The sequence below is a fragment of the Aquarana catesbeiana genome, linkage group LG05, assembly GCF_042186555.1.
Source record: "Aquarana catesbeiana isolate 2022-GZ linkage group LG05, ASM4218655v1, whole genome shotgun sequence".
NCBI classification, from domain to species: Eukaryota; Metazoa; Chordata; class Amphibia; order Anura; family Ranidae; genus Aquarana; species Aquarana catesbeiana.
In genome coordinates, this window is record NC_133328.1 from 25,585,023 (window position 1) to 25,597,784 (window position 12,762).

General features: G+C 42.3%; 1 protein-coding gene across 1 annotated transcript in view; it reads right to left on the reverse strand.

The window, feature by feature from the left end:
* Positions 1-308: 308 nt before the first annotated feature.
* LOC141144136 (scinderin-like) overlaps positions 309-12,762 on the reverse strand; it is a 66,857-nt gene continuing 54,403 nt past the window's right edge. Inside the window, 7 exon segments of the mRNA XM_073629534.1 lie at positions 309-763; positions 3,068-3,128; positions 5,160-5,237; positions 8,373-8,494; positions 9,046-9,213; positions 9,216-9,222; positions 11,213-11,383. Of these exon segments, the coding sequence (XP_073485635.1) occupies positions 630-763; positions 3,068-3,128; positions 5,160-5,237; positions 8,373-8,494; positions 9,046-9,213; positions 9,216-9,222; positions 11,213-11,383 (741 nt within the window). The 3' untranslated portion in view covers positions 309-629.

Consider the following 12,762-nt stretch of genomic DNA (forward strand, 5'->3'; position numbering starts at 1 on the left):
GTACGTCACCGCGTTCTTGGCGATCGGAATTTCCGACAACATTTGTGCGACCGCGTGTATGCAAGACAAGTTTGAGCCAACATCATTTGGAAATAAATCCAGCATTTGGTTGTCGGAATGTCCGATCGTCTGTACGCGGCATTAGACTCTATTTAGATCTGAATTTTCCACGGGGTTGCACACATGTGCAGCTACAAGACCAACCATTTGGGGGCTTTAATGTTCAGTTGAGAGCTGACATAAGCACGCTGACAACTAAAGCATACCTCAAATGTAGCATATATAAATAAAAACACGACAGAAAACTATTTGATTAAGGATTTACTAACATGTTTTAAACATTTCTAACTTAAACTTTCTTTTGGGAAACTGTTAAACTGGTGTGTTGAGTTCCACCAATATTTCATCCCATGTAGAAAACACTTATTCATAATACATGAGTTTCTTTTAGAGCTACAGTATGTGAATGAAGCCACCTCTGGCTCTAGAGCTTGGCAAAATACAACTGCTATTGACCTTGAAAAATATTCTCAATGACTGCCATAAATCAGCCAACCAATGATAGGCATTTCACATCATTGTTTCGTCTTGGAGGTCTGGAAGTGCGTTACTAAAGTCCATTTGTTCTGTCACTTCTGCCATTTTTTGGGATCCCAGGCCAGAAACCATCCGGTAAATGTTGGAGGTTCAAATCCTTGTTTCACAATGGTGATTGGGATGTTCTTGTCTCTTCCACTTGGGTCACTTTCCAGATATCTTTTGGCTGTGAATCGATCAGGATAAACATAGCAAATAGTTTTATAAGAGGTTGACTGTCCGCATTTATTAAAGGTCAGCATTGGCTATTATTACCCTTTTTTTTTTTTTTTTTACAATAGTTTATGTCTCCATACCCTCTAGACATAGATGGAAAAAAGAATCTGATAGAGAAACCTAAAGGTGTGCCACATCCCGTAATTGCTAGAAACAAAGAAGAATACCCCTAGGTATGGGACTTTTGGAGGCATTACCACAATACAAAAAAATAGGTATAAATCGTTTTATTAGACAAACGATAACATCAAAAATAGAAAAAAGTATATAAAAGTACATGGATGCATTTGAACATGGATACAAAGTGAAAATCAGTCAGATGGTAAATGAACATATCTCCTTGAACCAAGGAGATATGTTCATTTACCATCTGACTGGTTTTCACTTTGTATCCATGTTCAAATGCATCCATGTACTTTTATATATATTTTTCTATTTTTGATGTTACCGTTTGTCTAATAAAACGATTTATACCTATTTTTTTGCATTGTGGTAGTGCCTCCAAAAGTCCCATACCTAGGGGTATTCTTCTTTGTCTCTAGACATAGATGTATCCGAATTTCCAAATCACAATAGTAGTGAATTTCAACGAATTTGAAATAAGTTATAACGAAATAAATTATCTAAATTGGAGTTTGAAAACAAATTTGGATTTGAAAATTAATCCGAATTCAAAAGTGAATTTGAATTCCAAATGGAAACATATTGCAATAACTACAGTGGTATACAAGTGAAATAAAAAAGATGTTTTTTTAGGGGAGGGTGAAATGGACTTTAATGGTACCATACAAAAAGCTTGGGATAACAATGATTGGTAGAAAAATTTTTTACATTTTATTACAATCACAATTTAAAATACATAGATTTAAAAGAAGGAGGACAAAGCAAAAAGGCTCTATATGGTCACAATTGAACTGTTTTCATATGGTAAAACCATTCTAGTATCACATCAATTGTGACCATATAGAGCCTTTTTGCTTTGTCCTCCTTCTTTTAAATATATGTATTTTAAATTGTAATAAAATGTTGGGACGAAGGTACCCCCCCTTTTTTTCATACCTCATTACAATTGTTGGCACTTCTCTTAAAATACAAGTGAAATAAGATGTTGATTCCTACTTATATAGACTATGCTTTATAGACTACTGTAGAATAGAAAATAACAGAACATAATAGAATAGAATAGAACAGAACAGAATTTGCATAAAATCAAATAGAATAGAACAGAAAATAATAGAATAGAGCAGAACAGAAAAGAATACAATATAATACAATAAAATTGAATAGAGTAGAATACAATAGAATAGAAAAGAGTAGAATTCAATAAAATAGAATAGAAAATAATAAAATAGAGCAGGGGGTCTCCAAACTGTGGCCCAGGGGCCAGATGTGGCCCTTTGCTTCCCTTTCTCTGGCTCTTGAGCACTATTCCTTCCCTTGATATGAGGCACCTTCCTTCCATTGATACTAAAGATGGGGCACTATTCCTCCCACTGACACCAATGAAGAGGGAACTATTTCTCCCACTGACACCAACAATGGTGCACTATTCCTCCCACTGATACCATTGATGGGGCACTATTCCTCCCACTGACACCAAGGATGGGGCACTATTCCTCCCACTGACACCAGTGATGAACGAATAAAGGCCAACAATTAAAAAAAAAAATTTTGTTCATAGTTTGTTATAAAATTTTGCAAACAGGTAATTTTTCGGCTGCACTGATGAGGAGGCACTGATAGGTGGCACTGATGGGCACTGATAGGTCGGCACTGGTAGCTGACCCTGATGAGGAGGCACTGATTGGCAGCATTGATGGGCACCGATTGGCAGCACTAGTGGGCACAGTCTAGCAGCACTGGTGGGCACAGTCTGGTAGCACTGGTGGGACTGCACTGATAATCAGGACACTAATTATTAGTGCCCTGATTATCAGTGTAGAGGTCCCTTTTAGAGAAGCCGGTTATCGGCTCTCTTCTCCTCTCCTCATGCTGTCAGCATGAGGAAAGGTGTGCCAATAACCGGCTTCTGTTTAGATACGTGATCAGCTGTGATTGTGTACAGCTGATCACGTGGTAAAGAGCCGTTAATTGGCTCTTTACCTCAATCTGAACTAACCGCTGCCGCTCTGTAGCCGTCATTTGGCTATAGTGCGGTCGGCAAGTGGTTAACTTGTTTAAAGAGCTAAGGAACTCTTTTGTGCAATCTATGACCCATAGTATATACACAGCTAAACAAAATATATTAATATACCTGCTATCAAGGATTCCTTTTTCTCAACCTCATTTGAGTCATCTCCAATCCAAATAAATATCTGAAAGAAAAAAATAAAGATGAATTATGAGATTTAAGTCTCTTGTACCTTTACTGAGTTTAGGAAAATCCTGCTTAGTGATCCTGAAAGGAAAAATCCCATCCCGGTCTTGTCTGTCCCAGAAGAATTCCTAAAAATACAGAATAGCAGACCATTTCCGGGATGTAGCCGTCTGCGGGTCAATACAAAACGTAAGCAGGGGGCCTTCAACATCTCATGAGTATTTAAAAATATACTCCTAAATTCTTCCCATTAGATAATAAGCATGTGGGAACGTAAACCTCTTCTAGCTAACACATCTCAATGCTTCTGTTCATGAAATAAAGGTGTAAGAAGCAAATGTTCTTGAACCAGGAACAAGTTTGTCCTAGCAGGAGCTACAAGCCGAAAAATCATTGGTTCCAAACAGTGGCATCGCTAATGGGGTGGGGGGGGGGGAGTGCAGACTGCACCTGGGTGACACCCGCCAGAGGTGAAACCAGGGGTGCCAACCATTCCTAAAAAATATGGTTGCAGGAAGCCAAGCATAAAATATGGTTGCTGGTAGCCAAGCATGTCCGAGCCCAACTGGGCTCGGACATGCTTGGCTATTTTCGGCCAGACGGGCGCATGGGCAGTGAGTCAGAGGTATCATGGCGCTGCCTGGCACAATGTTTGAATGAATGGCAGCGCAGCGTCACAGCAGTGGGCACGCCTCCTGAGTCCCGACCCGCCATCCCACCACCAGGCCACTGTGAGTAGCACGGACATGGAGTCCCGGAAACTGGAACCCTGCCTTGCACCATCCACCCATGGCTGCTGGAGACTCCCACCACACCACTGTGAGCATGGGAACACAGAGTCCCAGAGACCGGACCCCCGCATCTTCCATCCATGGCTGATGGAGTCTCCCATGCCACTGTGAGTACGGCTATGGCCGCAATCTCTGACCATCTCTTGTATCCTCTTACAGTCTCCGACCGTCTCTTGTATCCTCTTACAGTCTCCGACCATCTCTTGTATCATGTCTGCGGCGGAAGGGGGGTGACACCATGTTTAAGGCACCGGGTGACACCAACCCTAGTGACGCCAATGGTTCCAAAGTTATACCTGTTATTTTGCCCAAGAAACTATTCTAATCCCTAATTCCTCTTTAGTCATTCTGTCCACTCCATTTTCACCTACTCTCTTCACACTACCTGCTGTCCCATTATGTTCACCTTGTGCCCAACCTGTCCACTCTTTTTTTCTGTCTGCCCACTCTTCTATCCACTTTTACAGAAATAGGAAGGTGTGGTGTTTACCCCAACATCAATCAGTTTTCAGAACAGGTTTGGAGATGTTTAAAGAACATAGATAGCTCTCTGGTGTACAATGACTAACTACTAGGTTCTCGAGGTAGAATCTTCAAGAAAAGGCCACGGGAGTGCCACAATGTTTCACAAGTCCAGAAACAATGCATTAGCTAGTAAGGTTCTCAGGTAAAGCCAACACATTTCAGGGGGTAGATGCTGGCCCCCTTTATCATGGCTAAATACTTTAAGCTGAGGAAAGTCTGGAAAAACGAAGAGATCCTCGGCAAACAAGAGTAGCAAGAGCAAAAGCAGATGGTTGTGCAGCCATTTTTTTTTTTTTTTGCTAACGAATACATTGTTTCTAGACTTGATAAATTTTGTGGCTCTCCCATCTTCTTTACTTGAAGGTTTTAGCTACTTTGTGTCAGCAATAAAACAAGTACAGGGATTGCATTAATTTTAAGCTCCTGTAGGCCTTTAGATACTCTCCATTGGAAACCATAGACATGTTCAATGCAAGTCCTTCCACATTTAGATGCACCTCCACGGCATGCCAAAGATGACACAGGACTAGGCCCGCTATACCTGAATTCACCCTTTTCACCAAGGCAATTCTATGCAGCATGTAGTGTTTGGCTAGCAAAGAAGTCTAGAAGGTCATAATGCTCTTCTGCACCCCTCCAGAAAAGACTCCATTGCTCTTAGTTTGAGAACATTTGGTATGCAGTAAGTCAACAACTGACCCTACAATATTTACCTGTTCCCAGGTATCCAGCATCATTGCATCATCTTCTGCCAGATCTTCCTGGGTAAATTCTCCGGGTACTTCTTCAACCTACATCAAATATATGTCACAGATGTTATTAAAACAATTCACCAGCAGCCAAATGCAGTATCAGCAGGTCACACAATATGGACATATAATCATTAAAAACTATCAATTTAGCTGCATCGGAATTTCTAATATTTCACTACTTTTTTCTACATTGTAGAATTTAGTTTGACATTTTTCATTGTAAGTATGTTCTTAATGTTCATTCATTTTTTAAATCATTAGTGGGGTCAAATTCACATTCATTTTTGACCACAGTAATGAGAAAATTTGAAGGAGCTGGGTGGACTCAAAACTGCGCTTAAGCCGTTATAGCTTTACTTATAGAATACTAAAATACAGAAAGTCACAGCATTTACAGATCCTAAGGTCCACTTCCAAACAAATTAAGGAGGCGGGACCCAGTAATTAAAATCAGTCAAAGAGAAAATAACATTTAAAGTGATTGTAAAGCTTTGTTTTTGTTTTTTTTTGTTTTTTTAATAACAAACATGTTATACTTACCTCCTCTGTGCAAGGGTTTTGCACAGAGTGGCCCCGATCCTTCTTCGTTCCTGGGGTCCCCCTGTGGCGCTCTTGGCTCCTCCTCTTCTTGAGTGCCCCCATGGAGAGCCGCTTTCCATTGGGGGACTCGTGTGGGCACGCTCCCGAATTCTGCTGCTGCGTCCATTGACACAGACAGCAGGACTCGGCCCCGCCCCCCCCCGGCTCCTTTTGCTATTAATCTATCCAATGAGGCCTGAGAGAGTGGCTTGTGCTGCTGGGCTCGTCGCTGGAACGATCGGGCTCAGGTTAGAAAAACAGGGGGTCTGGGGAGGGTTTACAACTACTTTAAATAAAGAAGAAAAAACAGCAAGCATTAAGGCCATAACGTCTGAAACTTGTTTGTTGTATTCAATGGATTTTCTATATGTAGCCAATAAAAAAAAATGTATATTTTGAAGTTCACCAAGTTGCCGGCTAATATTCGCCACTATGTTGACCCATCAACTTCTGGAGAACGAAAAAGTGAATGTTTTAACATACTGCATAGGTTTGTTTTGCAGGAAGGAAAGGTTTGCTATGTAGTAAGCAATCACAGCAGAACACAAACTGGTCCATGAACCTCTGTAGAACATGTAAAGATATGAGGTTACTTTCAGTTTAGGCCTAATATAAAGAATACTCATGCTAAAGAATACATTTAGTAAATCAACCCCATAGTATCAGAGGCGCTGCAGAGGCGGAGGACTGTGTCTGTCTACCGACTCCCGAATGAATGGAAGCAAGCAAACATTCATTGATGGGCACTGGTGAGGCTGCATTGATGGGCGCTGGTAAGGCTGCATTTGATGGGCGCTGGTGAGGCTGCATTTGATGGGCGCTGGTGAGGCTGCATTGGATGGGTGCTTCATTAAAAAGGTAAAGTATACATGGGCAGGGCAAAGGGGGTGGAGTCAGGGGTGGCAAAAATCCTTGCACCAGCCCTGTGTAGACTAATCAATAACTCAACACACAGCTATTAATGTCTAAACCGCTGGCAACAAAAGTGAGTACACCCCTAAGGGAAAATGTCCAAATTGGGTCCAAAGTGTCAATATTTTGTGTGGCCACCATTATTTTCCACCACTGCCCTAATCCTCTTGGGCATGGACTTTACCAGAGCTTCACAGGTTGCCACCAGAGTCCTTTTCCACTCCTCCATGATGACATCACAGAGCTGGTGGATGTTAGAGACCTTGCACTCCTCCACCTTCCATTTGAGGATGCCCCACAGATGCTCAATAGGGTTTAGGTCTGGAGACATGCTTGGCCAGTCCATCACCATTACCCTCAGCTTCTTTAGCAAGGCAGTGGTCATCTTGAAAGTGTGTTTGGGGTCGTTATCATGTTGGAATACTGCCCTGCGGCCCAGTCTCTGAAGGGAGGGGATCATGCTCTGCTTCAGTATGTCACAGCAGTACAAGTTGGCATTCCTGGTTCCCTCAATGAACTGTAGCTCACCAGTCCCGGAAGAACTCATGCAGCCCCAGACCATGACACTCCCACCACCATGCTTGGCTGCAGGTAAGACACACTTGACTTTTTACTCCTCACCTGGTTGCCGCCACACACGCTTGACACCATCTGAACCAAATACGTTTATCTTGGTCTCATCAGACCACAGGACATGGTTCCAGTAATCCATGTCCTTAGTCTGCTTGTCTTCAGCAAACTGTTTGTGGGCTTTCTTGTGCATCATCTTTAGAAGAGGCTTCCTTCTGGGATGACAGCCATTCAGACCAATTTGATGCAGTGTGTGGCGTATGGCCTGACAGGCTGACCCCCCACCCCTTCAACCTCTGCAGCAATGCTGGCAGCACTCATACGTCTATTTCCCAAAGACAACCTCTGCATATGACGCTGAGGACGTGCACTGTTCTGAGTGGAACCTGTCCTGTTAAACAGCTGTATGGTCTTGGCCACTGTGCTGCAGCTCAGTTTCAGGGTCTTGGCAAACTTGTTATAGCCTAGGCCATCTTTATGTAAAGCAAAAAAATTTTTCAGATCCTCACAGAGTTGTTTGCCATGAGGTGCCATTTTGAACTTCCAGTGACCAGTATGAGAGAGTGAGAGCGATAACACCAAATTTAACATACCTGCTCCCTATTCACACCTGAGACCTTGTAACACTAACGAGTCACATGACACTGGGGAGGGAAAATGGCTAATTGGGACCCAATTTGGTAATTTCACTTAGTGGTGTACTTACTTTTGTTGCCAGCTTTTTAGACATTAATGGCTGTGTGTTGAGTTATTTTGAGGGGACCGCAAATTTACACTGTTATACAAGCTGTACACTCACTACTTTACATTGTAGCAAAGTGTCATTTCTTCAGTGTTGTCACATGAAAAGATAGAATAAAATATTTACAAAAATGTGAGGGTTGTACTCAATTGTGTGAGATACTATATATATGCCAGGTAATTATTGTCCGTTTGATGAATGCATGCTAACTTTTCTCTGCGTCTCTAGGCATGAATGACCTCTGGTTACCCAGTTGTAGGTTTGGTCACCTGTGATTTCATCTGCCTCTACAAATTGTATCCTCTGTTACAAGCAAAAATGTAAGAACTAACTGTAAATCAAGTATGGTTTGACAAGAAGATTGGACTTACCAGGAAGCGCCCAGTTTTATTGGAGCACCCAAAAAGTTTTGGCGGATTATCATCCAACTGCGTTTCCAGGAGAGGAGAAGTTTGATAGTCCTTTTTACCCCCCAGACTTTTCCAGAACGCATCTGTAGAGATCAAGAATAACCATACAGTCTGCTTATATAACAAACTCAGAGGAGTATGTTCAAATAAACTACTTGGCTATAGACAGAGACATTAAAGTGATATTAAAGGCTTTATTTTTTTTATTTTTAAAATAACAAACATGTCATAGTTACCTGCTCTGTGCAGTGCCTCAAGTCCCCCCCCCGATGCTCCTGGCCCCTCCTTCCTGCCCAGTGCCCCCAGTGCAAGCAACTTGCACTGGGGGCACCCAAGCAGGTTCGCTTCCGAGCCATGGCTCTGCGTGTCCATTCCACACAGAGCCGTGGCTCAGCCCTGGACCTTTTCTCTCCTCATTTGCTGTGAGGAGTGAGAGCCAAATCTCTCGTGCACATCGCTGGATCGCGATGGGGCTCAGGTGAGTATTGGGGAGGGGGGGATGGGGGGTTGCTGCACTGAAAATGCATGAAGGAAAATGCATGAAGGAAAATGCATGAAGTAAAACACTTTGAGCCTTTAGAACCACGTTAAGGTTCCTGAGGCTCATAGATTGCAACTATTAAATTGTACTGACCTGGCTCTTGCCCTTCAGGCACTTTTGTGGTGTTACACTTAAGAAATTTCACCAGATATTCCGCTCCCTTTATCTCTTCCTCATTTGCACCCTTTCCGATCCACATCATGGCAGAGTTATTTTGTAGTTTCAGGACGAAAGCATCATTGGCATTTAAAGAGCTGGCATTGCATCAACCTGCAACACAGAAAGTCAAACAAGTGAACTGTTTTTCTCAGATGGATGGCTTGTTTTACATTCAGGAAATTTGTGTTTAGAGTTTTTTTTTTTTTGTTTCATAATAAATGTTTATCTGGATTTTTTCCTAAGACCTCCTTCTCTCTAGCTCCCTCAACATTCTCACTCACTCAAACATCCTGTCTCTAGCATGGAGTACTGTCTCCTATGTAGAGCACACTTGCCTCCAAAAGGGAGCCCTGAGCTTTGCCCAAACCTGTCTTTAAAACGGGAGTGCACACCTCACCTGCACACACAGCCTGCAGGTCTCCTTCAAGATCTGGACACTGGATTGCAGACTTCTTCCGTCCAAAGCTCTTCGAAGTCTCCTGACTCTAGAACTCAATCTGGGAATACCACAGCCTGTAGAAAACCAGAGTACTAGTCTTCTCCTCGCTAACTCAATATTCTGGAGCCCCATAGTCTGCACTCTTGTACTTTTGAACTGTCACACTACCCTGACCACCAATGCAAGGTGGCATGTCCATACCAATGACTTTTATGGGGAGACACCGCAATATTTACTGTCTGCTTTTCTTTTCTGTTATTATTCACTTAATTTCAAGACTAGTACTGAAAATGTTATAGTATAGAGTAGGTGGTTTAAAAGATGATCTGCCCAGTGTGACAAATTCTAGGTATGCCATATTATTATTCCTATATTTAATATATTCCAAAATTTAGTGAGCATGTTAATGTAATCTGTGAAATGTCGGCATAAGTATTTTTGGCAGGGGTTTCCGAAAGGGTTTTTAGCAAGGGGATCCTCCACAGTAAAAAATGTAACAAAGGCAGATCTATATGTAGATGCTCCCGGTCCACAGTCTACCAACGGGAGGAGTACCATGTAAGCATATCTAAGGGGCTTCTAGTGCAGTGGCATCTCCAAGGGGGGCACATGGGGGGACAGAGGACAAAAGTAGGGGGGCAACTATATAATGCAATTATATATATATATATATATATGTATATATATATATATATATATATATATATATATATATATATATATATATATATATATCCTGGGGCCCTTTACTACGACCCCACAATGGCGCTTTCACATGTTCTGCAGTGAGCTCCCTTCCTACTATATTGGGGCCCCCCCCAGGGTGGCAGAAAACAAGAAATATATGTCACCAGCATACCAAGAAAATATAAGGATCCAAAGCAGTAGGAGAACTATCAGGGTTGCAAAGGTTGTCTTGCCTCCGGGCCCTGGTGTTCTGCCACTGTGGGGTTCCCCAGCCTTCTCTTGCTGTCCTGCCCCTGCTATTGACTGCTCTGGTCTGGCATCTCTTGGAATTTACAGGCTGGTTCTCCTGTCCTAAGGATGGAGAAATCAGCCTGTTTTTTCAGTAACTGAGAGTCCTGGTGGAGTCCTTCCTGCAACTCGCTCTTCTCCCTGCCAATGAGGATGCAGGGGAAGGAGCAGATCGGGCGGCCGTGGTTGTGTGAGCGCTCGCATTATGCAGTGTCAGCAAGCAGAGGGAGGGGGAAGGAATCACCTGCAGGAGCTGACTGGGGACTCTCTCCCTCTTAGACATTGATTTTTTGTATAAAAAAAAAAAATTTTTTTTTATTGGGGGGCACATGGTGGGGCACAGCATAATGTTGGGGGGGGGGGGGGGTCAGGGCCCCCTCTGCTCCCCCCCCTAGGGACGCCTTTGTTCTAGTGATGCCCCACTCTTGCATGTTGGGTATTTGCCTTTCTACTCCTGATCTTCTGTAGGGCCTGTGTCAACTGACTTTTGTTTGCGTCAAATGAGTTTTGCATTTCCATAAATGTTTATAGCATTCCTAGCTCTATAGAAATGCAAACCTGCTTGAATTAGATCAAATGCATATCAGAAGGTTAACTGCAGGTTAATTATTGCTACTGAATTCTGAATGATCTCAGAACCTTGAAATTGATATCAAACTGATGCCATGTAGAAGTTTTTTTTTTTACCTCATTGATCCTTGTGATGGATCCCAAATTCTTCCGCACTTGAAATAGTCGTACTGCTGGAGCTGGAGCTTGGCTGCCTTTCCTTGAGCTTCCATCTTTGTATATGATGAGGGGTTTGTCTTTGAATATAGCAAGCAAATGAGGAGGCTCCTTTCCTTGGACAACTCGAGTCTGAAAATGAGGGATAAAAATGAAGTATTGTAATCTGTTTTTTGGAGTTAATACCACAAATGGCACCTGTCACTTTAATCAGTTCTAGAAAACAATTAGAATGAACGAATGAGCCTACTGATAATGTTAGCATAACAACATTTCACTTTGAGAAAAAAACAAATCCATTCAGAACTAGGCTTGATCCATATTGGACCAGTTTGCATAGATCAGCAGGCAATCTGCTAGACAAGCCTTTTTCTTTTACCATGTGACAAGCCCTTTTCAACCAGGGTGCCCAGGTTCCATGGGGTGCCTTAAGGCTTGTTCAGGGGTGCCTTGGCAAAATGCCTACAAATTGATCAAAAACTGTATAACAAGCCAGCAGGTGGATAAAACCTTCCTTTTAGTTACACAAAGCCATAGGTTTTCATTATGCACCATTACGACTTTCTAGACACTGGCATCCTAACAACCAATGATATCTTCAGTTGATAATGAGGAGGTCTGTCGCCTCCACAGCATCCTTGTTTGACCCTCCTCTGCCTCTCTTCCTCAGCACTGGGGTGACATTAGCTGAAAGAAATTGAGGGAAAGGAGAAACATTGGAATACTAGTCAATACCAGTGTGCAGAAATTTGCTTTGGAAGAAAAAATCACCTCTAACACTGGGTGTCCTACATGTGTTGATGTTGCTGCATTATATAAAACTATTAGAATAGTTTTTTACATTTTAGAATGGGATGCCTCGGGACTGTCTTTTTTCAAAAGGTGCCTTGAAATTGTCTATAATTTAAGGGTGCCTTTATTAAAAAAAAAAATGTTGAGAAACACTGTGCTAGATCAATTTGCTTATGTTTAACTTCCTAAGTGTTCTTTCTTTATTTTTTTTTTATTTCCTAAATAAAAAGTCCAAAATACAAAGTGCCCCTTTCTCAGAACACCAGGAAAGTGAGCTCTGTTTTTTTTGGCAGTGCCCACAGGTCAGTGTTGTTGCAAACCCTGTGTGAGATTGTGGACAATACTGTCATTCCTCACTCCAGCAGGGTAAATATTAAATCATGAACCTATAGGGCACAGATAACAATATGATAGGGTTCTGGTGTACAGGCAAGACAGTAGACCACCTTTAGATTACTTTTCTCTCCTGTTAACACACTGGAAAATGAGGGTTGGGCGATAGCTTCTGTAGTTGTTTTTTTGGATGCAGCTGGTCCGTTTTTACTGTAATGGCCTTGCCCTAAGCCAACTTTTTTCAACCGGGGTGCCAATGCACCCTGGGGTGCCTTTGGGTTTCTTCAGAGGTGCCTTGGCAAAATGCCTACAAAATTGCTCAGAATTATATATAAGCTGGTGGGTGAATGAAGCCTGCCTTTTAATTACACAAAGCCACAGGTTTT